The sequence below is a fragment of the Eptatretus burgeri genome, chromosome 1, assembly GCF_056783735.1.
Source record: "Eptatretus burgeri isolate ZD-2024b chromosome 1, Ebu_testis_v1, whole genome shotgun sequence".
Classification (NCBI taxonomy): Eukaryota; Metazoa; Chordata; class Myxini; order Myxiniformes; family Myxinidae; genus Eptatretus; species Eptatretus burgeri.
Window position 1 is genome coordinate 128,569,583 of NC_140961.1, and position 18,000 is coordinate 128,587,582.

Below are 18,000 nucleotides of genomic sequence, written 5' to 3' on the forward strand. Positions count from 1 at the left end.
ACGAGACGAGACGAGACGAGACGAGACGAGACGAGACGAGACGAGACGAGACGAGACGAGACACAGAGAGAGAGAGAGAGAGAGAGAGAGAGAGAGAGAGAGAGAGAGAGAGAGAGAGAGAGAGAGAGAGAGAGAGAGAGACACGAGACGAGACGACACGAGACGAGACGAGACGAGACGAGACGAGACGAGACGTGACTGAGAGAGAGAGAGAGAGAGAGAGAGAGAGACGAGACGAGACGAGACGAGAGGAGAGGAGAGGAGACAGAGACAGAGACAGAGACAGAGAGAGAGAGAGACGAGACGAGAGGAGACGAGAGGAGACGAGAGGAGACGAGAGGAGACGAGAGGAGACGAGAGGAGACGAGAGGAGACGAGAGGAGACGAGAGGAGACGAGAGGAGACGAGAGAGACGAGAGAGACGAGAGAGACGAGAGAGATACGAATAAAGGGAGGGAAGTAAAGGGGTAAGTATGGATCACACTTGAATTTACATTTGGTGATGCCAAATCGTCTCTCAGCTGTTTGCTATTGTGGAACCAATCAATAACACTGCAAAATACACAAGGAACCTGGACACAGAGGGAGGCCATTTGTCCCATCAAACCAGGAACTAGAAATATATCTGAAAACTGCATTTGTCGGAGGCACCAAACCTGAAGATAATCAACAACTGAGATATTTTTTAAAAACAAGGATGAAGAGAAGTCTCTATATACATTTAACAAGTTATCAAGCCAAAATACAAACATTTCTTTACACATAGAATGTAGATAATGGAAACACTACACATTGATTGCATCACATTCCAAATTTGGAACAATGTTCTTGAAACTATAGTTAGGAGGAGTGCAATCAATTATTCCTAAACCTTAAAACAGAATAACAATTCATCATTCATTTAAAACCTAACACTCAATGGAAATAAATGCTTTCAGTGCCCCTTCAAGCAAAAGAGGATTTCCCCAGAGTGAGGTTTCTCTGGTGAAACAAACACCACTCACCCAATTCACAAGGACATATTTTGAAAGACCGGCATTCGGGTCTTTCACTCGGCAGTAGGCATACATAATTTTACCGCTGTTCAACTCTTCCACCATCTCGGCGAGGCCACCAGCTAGACGGAACCAAGTGGTGGGAGGGGAGAGGTTGAGGCACATTAGGTAGCAAGCAAACACTGTAAAGTGTTCACTTTTCCAGGTAATATAAAAACATTTTGCAGCAGCCCTGCTTGCTCCATCAACTCGAGACAAGAGAGGGAGGGAGGAGAGAGGAGAGAGAAGAGCACAGTCAAGAGTAAAGCTTTGTTCACATCAGTCATATGGTTTAAACAGCAATACTTTCAACAGCATTACCTGCCAAAAGCCACACAAACTATTATAAAAAGAACATTATAAAAAAATAGTTTTATTTGTAAGTTGGGAATAAATTGGGGAAGGTCCGAGATGGTGGCAAACATCTGTCTTAGGTCTTCAAGACAGCTGTTCACCACCATCTCAGATCTTCCTCAATCAAAAACCATGATCTTTTCTCCCCTCATTAACCCAATCCCATACACCCCACCCCAATCCCTCCTCCTTCCAAATTTCCAGTTTTTCTCTCCTGAGAGCTTCCTGTTGCATCCATCTTATCCACCCCATGCGTTCTTTCCTGCCCTCTCATTCCTTCCCAAACCAATTGTTTGTCCAAGTATCCCTCTATTTTGTCCTTCGCCCTTGCTCTCTCTTGTTCCTTAATGTTCTGTTACATCCTGATCCATTCAGTGTACTTGTATTAGCTCTTCACCAAACCTTGACTCAGCATACAAAAAAAAACAAAAAACAGAAGTTCACAATCATGGTCATCATTGACAACAACAAACCAAGTGGAATATGGAATCTATTAGCACTCAATATATACAAAACTACAAACAGGGAAAAGTGGCAAAGAGATGATAGAAACTGATGGAAAATGTGCTGTTAAAAAGCAGCTGTATAATTCTCAGTGCAAGCAATTGCAGAGTCAGCTTCTTTGCAGATGCGTAGCACATGTCAGAGTGCATGAGCGGTTGACTGTGAAATAAAACAAGAACAAGGAACTGTAGTTGTGGGCCAACATGTAGCGTCAATATTTATTTTATATCTGCATGCGAGCAAACAATCAATGCTACAACAAAAACACGAATGGTCTTTGCCCCATTTGAAGACCTACCACAAGACCATATGGTTCCAGATTCAACTCCCACATACAATCCTTTCTAATTTTCGCAATTATCTAAGGTTCTTGATGGACCTTGGACATCTGTTTCCTAATTCTTAAGGTATGCTGATAAGTTATAACACAGGTGACACAAACAGCACTTCCATGTATTGCTTCCAACACTCCAATTGGGTCTCACTATCAGCCATGATCTTTCTTGGGCAAACCACATTTCTAAGTAGGCCTCCAAAGGCAGTCGCCGACTGGGCATCCTCCGTCGTGCAAAGTTATTCCTTGGCACACCTGAACTGTTATTATATCCACCTACAAGGCCTTCATCCGCAGCTTTATAAGATTACAACTGCTCTCCCTCTGGGCGAGCACCACTGTCTCACACCTTGCTCTGCTTGATGCTATGGAAAGCAAGGCCTTCAAGATTAATGGAATCTCTCACAATTAAAGTTGAGTCTAAGGGCCTCTCTCCTTCACATTGCAGAGAGGTCAGAGGTCTCTAAATTCTACCACCTCCTTTCTGGTCTTGCACACTGTTCTTTCCCTGCTTTGTCCCCCCCTCCCACCCCAGGTTACTGAAGGGGGCATACAGTCCAACACCAACCCCCTTCACGTAAAACTCCTAAAATCTAGCATCACTGCTCAGTGCTCACCTCCACTTTTTTTTCACACCTGTGGAACCAACTTCTACATTCTCTTCAATTTCATTCTTCTCTTCAGGTCTTCAAGGCAGCTGTTCACCACTATCTCAGATCATCCCACATCCAAAACAATGATCTTTCTACCACCCCCCCCATAATACTCTGCAAGCCCACTTCTTTCCAAATTTCCAGTTTTTCTTTCCTGAGAGTTTGCTTCTGTATCCATCTTGTGTGTCCTCCCCTACCCCTCATCCCTTATTTGTCCAAGTCTCCCTCTATTTTGCCCCTCAACACTGCTGTTGGTGAATTCCCCTCCCTTCGTTCTCCTGTTCCTTTTGTTCTGTCACATCGTGATCCATTCTATCCTCCACAAGCCTTGACTTTGTATCAAAATTATTGTTTTTAAACAAAGGTGTTTTAAAAAGTGCAAAGTCACTGAATGTTCCCCAGATGACATGAAGTGCATAATATTTAAATTCCAGGATTATTTCTGCATGTAGTGCATATTTTTCAGGCTGTATAATCACTTCAGCCTTCAGAAAGCAAAACCATTTCAACTGAAACGGCACTCGGTAGAGCACATACCTCTGCCAAGCCCATTCACTAATGGGCTGGATCCCAATCCGGACCTTAACAAAAATCTAATAGGCTTGTTCTAGTCACCAAACCAACTCATCCAGCCAATTTTCGTCACAACTCCACAACTTTTTGAGATATGATGCTATGCATCATTTTTGACCCCACCTCTCATTTGTGAAGAATCACTTAAAAGAAAAAAAAAATATATATATATATATATATATATATATATATATATATATATATATATATGTATATGATCCAGATCATCACCAAAATCTAATCATTACATTGATGTCACACACCAAACATGTCCATCAAATTTCATCCAAATCCTTCCACAACTTTTTGGAACATCCTGCTCACAGGCAGACAGATGCAAAAACGTAACGTCGGTCCACCTTCGGTGGCGGAGGTAGTAACGTATCGATGCACAAATACATCATGGAATCACCCAAAACCACTCGATGCTTCTAATTCCTCGCTTGCACTCTCAAATGTATTGGCTCCTTTATGTGGAATGCTGTACTTTGACCATGCTACATTGGGACAGAGGGTGTGTAAAGTGAGGGGAAAGGGGGCTGTTATTGGTCAAGTAGAGTTGGGTGAAGAAGCAATCACAAGCCTGAATATTATTTTTTCTTTTGGGTGGGGGAGGGGAACTCGCTTCAACAAGTGTAAACACAGTCATGGAGTGCAGCATGATGAAGTCACTCCTGCACGCCACATGACAGCATGTTGGTGGACTTTGTAATCAAGTGAGTTGGGTTGCAAAAGTATTAAACTCTGAAGCTGTGCCAAACCATTTAGACATTTTAGAAACGACCATCTTGTTTTTGTTGTTTTTGGAAAGGAAGAGGGAGGGGAGTGGCTAACATGCTGGCAGCAAATAAGCCTGTATGTTCCAATGCTTACTATATCAAAAGAAAGAAAATTCAACAAGTCCTCCAAGCAATGCACTAGACCTTGCAATTAAAACAGAATTTTAATATCTCTAATAAGCAGGGTAAAGTTTCATAAATTCACTCTAGACACTTTTCACATCGACAACAAATTGTCAGCATATGCATACAATTACATCTGACTGAATGGCATGTAAGCTTGATGCTATATTTAGGACAAACAAGATTTATATCCATTGAAGAAAAAACAAAAACCCACTTGTGTATTTCCTGCTCAAACTCTGCCACTATACTTCCTGCTTTTCTGAAAATATCTCTCATAACAAACAGGAAAACACTTGGGTAAACCCTCCCCATTGCCAATTCTAACCGCCAATAACTTCCTCAACTGTCAACACAAGCCACCAAAAACCATGTCGATTTTTCAGTGATAAGAATACCTCAATAATTTTCGCACACGCACGCATGCAGCACTTACCTCCAGAATTAACCAGCTTGAGGTCATTTGAGTTTCCTTCGTAGCTGAAAAGTGCCCTACAGAAAGAAAGGAAATTAAGTTTAAGCTTCAATACGAGTTTTACATGTCGATTCCATAATACAAACAAATTTGATTGGGGTGGGAGGGGTGATGGGATTGTCACATCAAGGAAAAATAAAATACTTTTGATCTTCTCACGATGCATGTGAAATGTATGTTTGATTGAGCTTTGGGTTTGGAAAAGTGAGCAGTTTACCCACATGTTAGATTTTGTGTGATCTCTGTGCCCCCCACATCAACATCAATGTTTCCTTCCCAGCAGAAAGGAGGATTGGGAGGGAGGTAGGTCTGTGGCCAAGTCAGAGCTGAATTGTTTATTAATTAACCCTGACATACCCACACTTGGGATTGTAGGTATGTTTGCATATATTTTACTGCATTTTCTTCCCCTGAACTGAATATATCTTGGAAATCTATTTCCTTGTACATGGCAAATTCACTATTTGACTGCTGATGCCTAATGTTTTGTCAAAATAGGGGATATAACTTACATTTTACATCGCATGCACAATGCATTGTGGGAACCCATGTTAAATACCACAACAGTTAAAAGCAGAACATTCTATTTTGTCAGTCATGTGAGTGTTAATGATTTCAAACAAGACTTTGAATGGAATAAAAACCGAAGAGTTGAATGTGGCATCAAGGTTGAAGCAGAAATAACTAAATATCTCGTTGAAGTAGCAAGGAATAATATAACAAAATATCTCATTGAAGTAGCAAGGAAAAATATCACTAAATATCTCGTTGAAGTAGCAAGGAATAATATAACTAAATATCTCGTTGAAGTGGCAAGGAATAATATAACTAAATAGCTCGTTGAAGTAGCAAGGAATAATCTAACTAAATATGTCGTTGAAGTAGCAAGGAATAATATAACTAAATATCTCATTGAAGTAGCAAGGAATAAAATAACTAAATATCTCGTTGAAGCAGCAATCAACTCAATGTTTTGTTCAAGTAGCAAGGAATAATATAAGTAACTGCAAGGGCACTTGGTAGAGCGCATATCTCCACCCTGCAATGACTGATCCACGAGAACATATCTGGCTCAATACATTTTTGAGATATCGTGTTTTTTTATCATTTTTGAGCCCTATCTCTCAATGGTAAAGAATAAATAATAAATATTCTAGTAGACGGATCCAGATCCGGATCTTCCCCAAAATCTGATCAATTTGTCGTGGTCACACATCCAACCTGTCTACCAAGTTTCATCCAAATCCATCCACAACCATTTCAGAGAGTGCCCACAAACAAACAGACAGACAAGGGTTGAAAACATAACCCTTGTCCACCTTCAGTGGTGTAAGTAATAACACTGAACAACAAATTTCAAAAATTTTTTTTTACTGGAGATGTGTAAAGTGATTAAGACTAATTTGGGTACGCTGATTTCAAAAATCATAACCGTTTTGCTGTATCACGTCAGGATTTTCAGGAACAGAAATATTCCCATTGCCTAGAAGTCAGGATTTCAATGAAATTTACATATGTCTTTAACATGTCTATTTCGTACAATTGTTGTTAACTTGTGTTATATTTCTTTCTTTCAGATAAAGATGAGTAGGCGTTCCTGTACCAATCATCCTGACAACTTCTGTTATGTCTGTGGTCGGTATACCAAAAAAGATCAACAGCGAAGTATATCTACAGCAGTGAAAATGAAGGCCGCCTACTTTCACTACTTCGGGTGTAAGGTGGGGGACCAAGAACAGAGCTGGGCACCACACATCTGCTGCACAAGCTGTCACACAACCTTGACTCAGTGGTTGGTGGGCAAGCACGCGAGCATGCCATTTGCGGTGCCCATGATATGGCGTGAGCCGCAGAATCATCATGATGATTGTTATTTCTGCTGCACAAGCATCGCCGGCTTCAACAAGAAGAATAAAGGTCACATCAAGTACGCTGACTGCGTCTCTGCTCGTAAACCTGTGCCTCATGATGACGAGAACCCCGTTCCAACACCTCCAGCTGATCAGAACATAGCTGTAAGCAGTGGTGAAGAGGATGGTGATGATGAACCTTTTGAACCCGACACTCAAGAATCACACCTTCTGAACCAGGGAGACTTAAATGATCTTGTAAGAGATCTCTCGCTGTCAAAGGCGAAGGCAGAGCTGCTTGGATCAAGGCTGCAGCAGTGGAATCTACTTGAACCTAACACCAAGATATCCTTGTTCAGAGCACGTCACAGAGACATGGCTGAGTTCTTTGAGATGGAAGACACGATGACATTCTGCAGTGACATCAACGGTCTGTTGAAAGAACTTGGGTGTGATCACGATCCTGCAGACTGGCGCCTCTTCATCGACTCGGGGAAGAACAGCTTGAAGGCTGTTTTGCTCCACAATGGCAACGAGAAACCATCAGTCCCACTGGCTCACGCGTTCGGCATGACAGAGACCTATGAGACTATGCGGCAGCTGCTTGATTCCATCAAGTACAATGACTTCAACTGGCACATACATCTGCGGAGACTTGAAAGTGGTGGCGCTGTTGTTAGGGCTGCAGTCAGGCTACACGAAATACATGTGCTTCCTTTGTCTCTGGGATAGCAGAGACGACAAGAATCACTGGACGAAGAAAGATTGGGAAGAGCGAAAAGAGCATGTACCTGGTCGACACAACGTGAAGCATGTCGCCCTTGTCGACCCAGCCAAGGTTTTCCTTCCACCACTCCACATAAAGCTCGGCTTGATGAAAAGTTTTGTACGGGCAATGGATCTGAATGGGCGTGGGTTTTTATACCTCAAGGAAAAGTTTGGCAACACCTTGTCGGAGGCCAAGATCAAGGCTGGTGTCTTTGTTGGACCGCAAATCCGACAGATTATGAAGGACGAAACTTTTCCGACAACTCTAAACCCCAAAGAGCTGGCAGCGTGGAGGAGCTTCAAAGCTGTGACGGACAACTTCTTGGGGAACGAGCGCGCGGACAACTATGAAGAAATAGTGCAGCAGCTGCTGGAGTCCTTCAGGAAACTTGGCTCCAGGATGTCCCTGAAAATCCATTTCCTACACCAGCACCTGAACTTCTTCCCTGACAACTTGGGAGCAGTCTCGGACGAGCACGGCGAGCGATTCCACCAAGAGATTTCACTCATGGAGACGTGTTACCAAGGGCGGCACAACCCGAACATGATGGGCGATTTCTGCTGGTTCCTGCATCGTGAAACTGACACAGAGCAGCACAAACGCAAAGCCAAATGCCTAAAGCATTTTTAATTACATTCTAGTGAAGTTTTTCTGTAATTTCTATAATTTTGAAGCATTCATGATGAAATAAATGAATAAATGAATTTTTGTAAATTTCATTGAAATCCTGACTTCTAGGCAATGGGAATATTTCTGTTACTGAAAATCCTGACGTGATACAGCAAAACGGTTATGATTTTTGAAATCAGCGTACCCAAATTAGTCTAAATCACTTTACACATCTCCAGTAAAAAATTTTTGTTGTTGAGTGTAATGGAAGGGAAACTTCCAGTACCTGCAGAAGGAAAAGCAGTTTTAAAAATCGATAACATCCAAACGACGTTCATCGTCATGACCAAAAATATTTGCACCCTTGAACTTTTTTCAAACAACTCACAATTTTCTCTAAAAAATAAGTTGAAATTGACAAAAGTATTTTGTCTCCACAATTCTATATTTCACTTGATTAATATTACAGAACCTTTGTTTTTGATTCAGAACTTAATATATCCTTTTAAAACAGAAAATAAAAAGAAATGGCATTGACAAAAGTAGCGACACCCTCGACTTAATATTTGGAAGCACAGCCTTTGGACAAAATAACTGCAGTCAAGCACTTCTTATGACCATGAATGAGTTTCCTTCACCTCTCTACTGGCAGTTTGGCCCACTCTTCATGTGCAAACTGCTCCAGTTCTCCCAGATTTGAAGGGTGTCTTCTTCCAACTGCTGTTTTCAGATGTCCCCACAGGTGTTCAATGTGATTTAGATCTGGACTCATTGCTGGCCACTTCAGAACAGTCCAGTGTTTTGTTTTGAACCATTCCTGGGTGCTTTTTGAAGTGTGTTTGGGGTCATTGTCCTGCTGCAAGCCCCATGACCTTCAATGCAGACCCAGCTTTCTGACATTGGGTTGAACATTGCGCTCCAAAATGCCTTAGTAATCTCCTGATTTCATGATGCCATGCACACATTCAAGGCACCCAGTGCCAGAGGCAGCACAGCAACCCCAAAATATCACTGAACCTCCTCCATATTTGACTGTAGGGAAGGTGTTCTTTCCTTTAAACAGAGATGATGTGCTTTACCAAAAAGCTCCAATTTGGTCTCATCTGTCCACAGGATATTCTCCCAGAAAGATTTTGGCTTGTTCAGGTGTGTTTTGGTATACTCCAGTCAGGGTCTGTCTGTCTGTCTCTCTCTCTCTCCCCCTACCATAGAACTCCCTTACATCGAGTTGGCGAAGGATGGTGCGAGTTCAAACTGTTGTACCTTTGTATCTGAAGGTCAGCTTGAATCTGTTTGGTAGTTGATCAAGGTGCTTTCTCCACCATTCGAACAATCCTTCGCTGCAATCTTTGATCACGTTTTCTATTGCAGCACGCCCAGGGAGATTGGCGACAGTGCCATGGGCCTTAAACCTTGTGATAACATTGCATATGGTGGACACAGGAATATTAAGGTCTCTAGAGATATATTTGTAGCCTTGAGATTGTTCATGCTTCGCTACAATCTTGTGTCTGACGTCCTCAGACAATTTTCTGGTTTTCTTTCTTTTCTCCATGCTCATTGCGTTACACAGTGACACAAAACAGCAGAACGACTCCTTTTCTTTCTTCAAACTGGTTGAATGAGTGATTTTTATATTGCAGGTACCTGCACCTCACCACAGGTGAGTTAAATTCCAAAGTAAAGGAGAATCACCTGCTTGAAATCTAATTCTTTCTAACAACTTCTAAAAGGTGCCAATAATATTGTCTGGGCCATTTTAGGACTTCTGTGTAGAATAAGCTAAGATTTAGCAATTTTTTCAGCTTTTCTTTGTTTTGTTCCACTGCAAGCCAAGGAAATACATATGTGGATACCAAAAGATTCTTTAACTTCAACAATTTTCTGTAAGAAATGGTGCATTATTTGAAAAAAAGTGTTTTTTTAACATGGTCAACATAGACATTGCAAATAAATTGGACTACTGCTATGTTAAATTCATGACAGTGTTATATATTTTTCAAAATCTGATTTGTGCGGCAAAATCTTTCAAAGAAATTTCCTTTAACTATAATTCCTTACTACGTTCAGAGGTTTCTTTGGCGTGACTAATATTTTAAGTTTCAGAGGAAACATTGTTGAGACTCGAATCATGTACATTTGCCTTCTATCCTCAAAATGCTCATCCCACAAACATTGTCTGAATTTGGCTTGGGCAAAATAATTGGTTACCCGGTTAGAATAGATTCCCTCAATCAGAGCCGAGAATCAAACCCTAAATTCTAGAGCCGATTACCCGCCTGCAACGGTTCCAAGTCTCCAGAGTCAATTTCTTCTATGCCTCATCTCACTTCGTCCAATCGATAATCTGTTCGTTGGTTTAGCAAATAACATCAAAGCTTCTATCATTCTTTACAAAACAGACAAGGACAAGTCCGTTTTTCTGCATCTAGTTTGTTCAAGTTGTGAAGAAAATGAGCAGACATGTACTCACAAAATGTGTGTCGGCCTTCTCCTTCCGGGATCCGACAGATAGGAAGAGGCTATTGGCTATGTATAGAGTACTCCATTGTGAAATTCCAAAATCATCACATTTCTTAACAGCAAAAATATCGCAGCATATTTATTAACAGCAAATTAAAAAAGAAAGAAAATGTGATTTAGATAAAAAAAAAAGTCAGGAGCGATCGAAGAGCAGTTGTCTGTTGCCCGATATACCGTCCAGGTAAACCAGGTTCAAATTTTTTTTTTTAATCTAATTGAATTTTTTTTTACAATTTTCTTGGAGGTTTGGACTAATTTGGAGTAACTTTTACTCCTTTAGCATGATTTACATAATATAAATATCATTCCACTGATTTTATTGACTCATGAATATAAATTTTATGCTGAAGTAATTTCTTTTTATTCCCTCCACCACCGAAGATGGATGGAGGTTATGTTTTTCACCCGTGTTTGACTGTGTGCAGGATATCTCAAAAAGTTAACGATGGATTCGGATGAAACTAGTTGAGCAGGTTGGATGTGTGACGAGGACAAATTGATTATATTTTGGTGAAGAATCGAAATAGATCGTCAAATTTTAAGAATCACCCAAGCCTCGTCTGAATAGCAATAAATAAATAAATAAATAAATAAATAAACAAACAAATGACAATTATAAAAATCTCTCCCCCAAATCTTCTGGACCATGATACCTTCCTCAAAATTTCTATTGTGGGAGAAAGTGGAACGAAAGCCCTGGCTTCTTCACTGCTGTGTTATAACCTGGAATGCAACAGTATCGATTATTTATTTATTTATTTATTTATTTATTTATTTATTTATTTGGTCTTGTGGTGCATTCTGCAAGGCCTGACTGGATCAACCTGCCTCCCAGCAGGTCCTGTGCACCTCTGCTTTAATAGTGACTTTATGGACATCCCCTAATCACTGGTTTGTCCATTTATTCAATCTTCTTCATGAGTATGCAGCACAAGGATGTGGGGTAGCATCATTGGATGAGGGGCAGCTGTGCCGCTGACGAAATACCCTCTGTAGGTCATGGCAGGAATTTGGAATTTGGAATTTGGTCATGGTGCCGGTGATAGCTCGCCTATTCGCAAAGGACACCATGGGATCTTTAACGTCCAACAAGTAATGCTGGAAGACGGGACGCCCGTTTAACGTCCATCCAAGGGATGGCACACACATGTTGATGATTCACCCAGTCGGTAAAACACCAGGATGATAGTTTATAGCTGGGTCAGGATTCAAACCCAGGCTAGATAGCTTAGAGGCGAGTGTGTGTACCTTGAGGCCGTCCTGTCAGCCCCATTTATTCCATTCACAGTCTGCTTTGCTCTTAAAAAAAAAAAAAAACAGAAAGATGTTTGAAGATAATTTGGAAACCTGGACAATATTTATGATGTAATCTTTTTTGACAGAATTTATATTGCATAGACATTCAGAAAGCTTGTATCTCGAGTTAGTCTCAGTACTGCAACGATCACGATGTTCGAATAAAATCATTGACGCAAGCTGAAGCATGTGTATATATATATATATATATATATATATATATATATATATATATATATATATATATATATATATATATATATATATATATATATATATATATATATATTGAAGCATCGCCACTGTGCCAAGTAGATCATTCAAAGGTAACAATTTTTGATTCAATCTGGCAGCTGTGAAGGGTAATTTTCACATTACACGGAATTTTATCCTTCCTCGTAAGTTTCCACCTGCCATGGTGCAAATCCCCAATGTATTCACTTTACGCCTTTCCGTCTCAGATTCCACATTACTAAATAAACCCACCGAGAATACAACTGCAATGGATATCATGACAGAACCTCTAGATTCTAGAATAAGATGCTGAATATTAAGTGTTGAGGCCAGTTATAAAAAAGTAAACACAGTAATAACATCGGAAGATCGGCCCCATTTCCAACCGCCGGCTTTCAATTACGACAGCAATGCAAGCAAGATATAAACTTCAAACAATAACATTGGCAGCTCTGACAGAGCAAAACAACCTTTCAGTGAAATAACACGAGCCAGATTTATTTACAAAGCAAATGCCTCGCTGATTCTCAGCAGCTTACAACCGGCTGTCTGGCTCATTGTACAAGACTTATTTAAATTGGTTTTAACCTTAACCCAATTTTGGACGCGAGGTCAGAAAGCACCAAAAATTAATGGCCCTGATTTAACGCTGTGCAAGACCGATAGTGAGGGTGATGTAATCTTGCGCAATCATTAATAGTGACCATTTCATGAAGTATATTTTGCGTAGAATTTGTCTGTGGAGATCAATCGGATCACTTAACTATAACACCAAAACTGAAGGAAAAGATGAAGAAATTTAAGTGACGCCAACTGAAATATAATAATCGAACATAATTGCTCCATAAGCATCAATATATATATAAAAAAAAAAATGACCGTTTTTACAGCCATTTTTTCCTGCTGTGCAGGGGTTGGGCTTTTTCTTGAGGCAATGTTTTATGGCCGGATGCCCTTCCTGACGCCAACCCTGGTCGCCTCTTACGACACACAGGGATATGGTATACCTATTCTAACCGGGGCATACACCGGGACCAGTACACTGGCACTCATTCCGCCGACCTCGGAAGGATGACAGGCTGAGTCAACCCCCTGGTGTTAATTCAGCAACCAACGGGGCTTGAACTCAGGACCCTGGGATCCCAAGCCGCCACCCTAACCACTAAGCCAACACCAGGCTTATATGCATCAATATATATATATATATATATTTTTAAATGAATGAAGCATTATAATTTGAGTTTTAAAAGCAAATAACACTGAAGAAAATAGATGGTAACATGATTACAGCAATTATATACAGTGCCAACAGAAAGTCGACACCCCAATCAAAAAAGTTCACCTTTTGTTGCCTTATAGCCTGGAATTAAATTGCATTAAATCAGACTTTTTCCACCTTTATTTTCACATCGTAACCCACAACTTCCAAGTGAAAAATAAATTCTACAAACTTCAGAAAATTAATGAAAAACACAAAACTAGAATATCTTGGTTGGATAAGTGTCCACCCCTCTCACCCCCTTAATAATAACAATTGTAAACTAGAAGGGCACTCGGTGGAGCGCATATCTCCGCCACGAGACCACATTGGGACAAACACATTTTTGAAATATAATGCTACATATCATTTTTGGCCCTATCTCTCAATAGTGAAGAATTACTTTGGAAATTAAATAATTCTCGTAACCAGATCCGGATTCGGATCTTCATCAAAATCGAATCAATTTGTCATGGTCACACACCCAATGCGTCCACGAAGTTTCATCCAAATCCGTCCAAAACTTTTTGAGATATCCTGCACACAATCAGACAGACAAACTGATAGGGATGAAAACAGAACCTCCTTCCACATTTGGTGGTGAAGGTAATTAGCTCAGGTGTAACTGATCACCTTCAAAAATCACACACCAAGTTAATTGACTGCCACCTGTGTTAAACTGTAGTGATTCTAATTATTTCAGAATATAATCAGCTGCCACTGTAAGTTTCCTCTGCTGGGTAGTGTATTTCACAGCAAAGACTCAACCATGAGTACCAAGGAGCTTTTAAAATACTAACAGGATAAAGTTGTGGAAAGGCACAGATCAGGGGATGGGTATAAAAATATTTCAAAGGCCTTGAATATCCCTTGGAGTACAATCAAGACAATCATGAAGACGTGGAAGGCATATGGTATCACCAAGACCTTGCTTATATCAGGCTGTCCCTCTAAACTGGATGACCAAGCAAGGAGGTGACTGATCAGAGAGGCCACCAAGAGGCAAATATGAACTTTGAAAGAGTCACAGGTCTTTTTGACAAAGACTGGTCACTGTGTGCATGTGACAACAATATCCCAAGCACTCCACAAGTCCGGTTTATAAAATGCAACGGTCGTGTGGCAAGTAGGAAGCCATTACTCAAAAAAGCCCACCTCGAGTACTGTCTGAGGTATGCAAAAAAAAAAAAAAAAAAAAAAAGTCACTCCAGAGATTCTGAAGCCACGTGGCAAATGGTTTTGTGGTCTGATGATACCAAGATGGAACTTTATGGCGAAAATTGCAAAATGTTACATTTGGTGCAAACCCAACACAGCACATCACTCAAAGAACACCATCCCTACTGTGAAGTATGGTGGTGGCAGCATCACGTTATGGGGATGTTTCTTATCAGCAGAGACCGGGGCACTTGTCAGGATAGAAGAGAAAATGGATGGAGTAAAATACAGAAAAATCCTAGAGGAAAACCTGCTGCCCTCTGCAAGAAAGCTGAAATTGGGAGAGAAGTTCACCTTTCAGAATGACAACGACCTGAAGCACACAGCCAAAGCTACACTGGAGTGGCTAAGGAACAAAATGAAAAATGTCCTTGAGTGGCCCAGTTCGAGCCCCGACCTAAATCCAATGGAAAATCTGTGGCATGACTTCAAGATTGCTGTCCATCAATGCTCCCCATGCAACTTGACTGAGCTTGAACAGTTTTGTACACAAGAATAGGCAACTATTGCCCAATGGTAGAGACGTATCTCAACAGACTCACAGGTGTAATTGCTACCAAAGGTACCAAGTATTAACTCAGGGGGTGGACACTTATCCAACCAAGATATTCTAGTTTTGTATTTTTTTAATTAATCTCCTGAAATTTGTATAATTTGTTTTTCACTTGGAAGTTGTGGGTTACGATGTGTCAATAAAGATGGAAAAAGGTCTGATTTAATGAAATTCAATTCCAGGCTATATCGACAACAAAAGGTGAAACCTTTGAAAGGGGGTGAAGACTTTCTATAGGCACAGGAATACTAGCCCACTCGGCCCACCTACAGTGGGTAGTTTAAAGTGGTGATATTTACACAAAGTGAGACTTTCTTCTGGAATACACTGCACACTTGAAGAAAAACTGGTATATGCTGTTACCATATTCGGCCTTGCTGGACCATACCATAATGTTTTTGTGTATAAAATGCAACAAAAATACAAAATTATGTTTTCCAGGACAAACTCTACACCTGTAAATTGTTTTGGGACATTATTTTGAAGGGGGAGAGGGGGAATACCCTGCCCTGCCCAGGTGGGGAGGGGGGGTAGGGGGGGAGGGTACTCATCACCGCCCAGCTGGGTGAGTGGTGCTTTTGGGACATGTTAGACATTGAAAAGCTATGAAGTTATTGGCCTCATGGTGGTTACTTTTGCCTGTGGGCCAGCAACAGCACTGCTTGAGCCCACATCCCAACACAGACTTTATAGCGGCCTTTGGCAGTCTCAAAACAGATGACAAGGCCAACATTTGGTAGCTTAAAACCTTGCTGAGATTCTAAATCACCTAAACCCCAAATTTTGGGCCTTGGTGCTATGGTTCAGCAGTGAAAGAATAACGTACAAATACAAAAGCAAACATCCAAACACTAGAAAAAAAAATAAATCAAATATATACAGTATATGTATATACACACACAGTGGCCTGCAAAAGTATTCACCCTCCTCAAAAGTTCGCATTTTGGTGCCACCTAACAAAAATTGAACTTTTTGGTCCAAATTCAAAACATTCCATGTGGTGCAAGCCCAACATTGCACATCACACAGTCAAAACCATCCCTCCTGTCAAACATGGTGGTGGCAGGCAACATCATGTTATGGGGCTGCTTTTCATCAGCAGAGACTGGCAAGCCCGTCAGGGTAGAGGGGACAACGGATCGTGCAAAGTACAGGAGAATTATTTATGAAAAAAGAAAAGCAGATTAAGGTGGAGATGGATTGGGAATGCACTGCATATTGAAAATAACAGTAAAAAAAATAAAATTAAAGAGCGATACACTGGAAACCTAAAGGTCGAAGGACGGTTAGATGACCCACAAAGGCTTGGTGGCATATGGTGGAAAAGGAGCCGAGGGAGCTAAAAACCAACCCGCAGTAACTTCCATGAGGTCAATGTGCACTGGTATCATGACCAGATTCAAAACCAGCAAAGAACAAAAGTAATAAAAATAGTATTCTCTGCCAAAGAACTGCTTCAGGAAGGCTAACACTCAAGAAAGAGCACGGCCATCAACGGAACAGAACGGAATGGTGTGGTAGTTATTTTCAAAATAGCATTATAAAAGACAGCAGCACAACATCAGCATCAACCCTTCATCTTCAATAATAATCAATTGTGCAGAATGCGAAGATTCATAATTCAATTGCTTTTTTACCCATTCATAAGTTAAACACATAACATAAGAAAAACAACCAACAACAAAAAAACCAAAAGAGATTGCCTTTACTGTACAAATCTACCTGGATAAAAGCTTCTTGCCTAACAGGTTGCAATTTATCAAAGTTGGCATTTTCATGGAGCAAAGCAAATATGACTGAAGTACTCTGTTCAGCAAGATTTGAACCAGTTTTTACAGAATCAAGAGTCCGGCTTTACAGTGCAATAGTTAACCGACAATGGAATATTCTAACATTGCAAATAAGTATTTTGCATGTGGTGTACAAATACCACCTGACTCAGGTCATGGATGATTTACGATGTCTCTCCCAGCCAAGAGAGGAGTCATTCAGTTGGTTCGGACATTCCAACGAGCATTCCAAGAAGTGAATTTAACTCTTCAGTAAAAGAGAGGACGAATCAGATGGCACAATGAAAAAAATGCAGGTGAACCAAGTCGAGGTACTAAGCGCACGTGTGTGTATATTGTGTTGTTTCTTGTCGATTCTTGCTTGCATTATATTGTGTTGCATTACACTGTAAAACTGGCTAAATTGTTGAAAAGATTGTTCAAAAGACAGCTTCAACAATCACACCATGGAAATGATAATGTACAACTGAACGAAGATTACACATGGCACGACTGGCATCAGAATTGCAACAAAGATGACATGATGCACTTGGACAATGGGTATGGAGTTGATGAGACAGCACAAGGCAATACCTCGTGCAGTCACAAAATTGTCGTTCTCACGAAACTCCTTTCCATGATTCTCTTATTTATTTTTCTTTTTCTTTTTTTCTTTTCAGGAGCAAAGCTCATGGAAGACCAAGGTAGATGTGGCAGTGGAGCAAACATCAAGAGAATACATGAACAAGACTTGAAGGGCACTCGGTGGAGCGCGTACCTCCGCCACGTAATGCCTGATCCATGAGAACATATCGGGCCAAATACATTTTTGAAATATCATGCTATACAGGACTATATCGTTTTTGGCCCTTTCTCCTGATGGTGAAGAATCACTTTAAATATTAAATAATTATCGTATGCACATCCGCTTCTGGATCTTCACAAAATCGAATCAGTTTGTCCCCGTCACACACCCAACCTGTCCAAAAAATTTCATCCGGATCCGTCCACAACCTTTTTGAGATATCCTGTACACAGACAGACAAATAAACAGACAGAAAGGGGTGAAAACATAACCTCCTTCACCTTTGG

The 18,000-nt window shown here is 40.7% G+C and overlaps 2 protein-coding genes across 5 annotated transcripts in view; both read right to left on the reverse strand.

Moving 5' to 3' along the window:
• Positions 1-5,010, reverse strand: part of LOC147035392 (drebrin-like protein B) — a 58,381-nt gene extending 53,371 nt beyond the window's left edge. Inside the window, exons 1-2 of the mRNA XM_085897447.1 lie at positions 4,791-5,010; positions 1,005-1,117 (exon numbers count right to left, since the gene is read on the reverse strand). Coding sequence (XP_085753573.1) covers positions 1,005-1,117; positions 4,791-4,995 — 318 coding nt within the window. The 5' untranslated portion in view covers positions 4,996-5,010. The remainder of the gene's footprint in view (positions 1-1,004; positions 1,118-4,790) is intronic.
• LOC147035390 (rho-related BTB domain-containing protein 2-like) overlaps positions 1-18,000 on the reverse strand; it is a 229,596-nt gene that overhangs the window by 183,382 nt on the left and 28,214 nt on the right. The gene's annotated exons all lie outside the window — the stretch shown is intronic.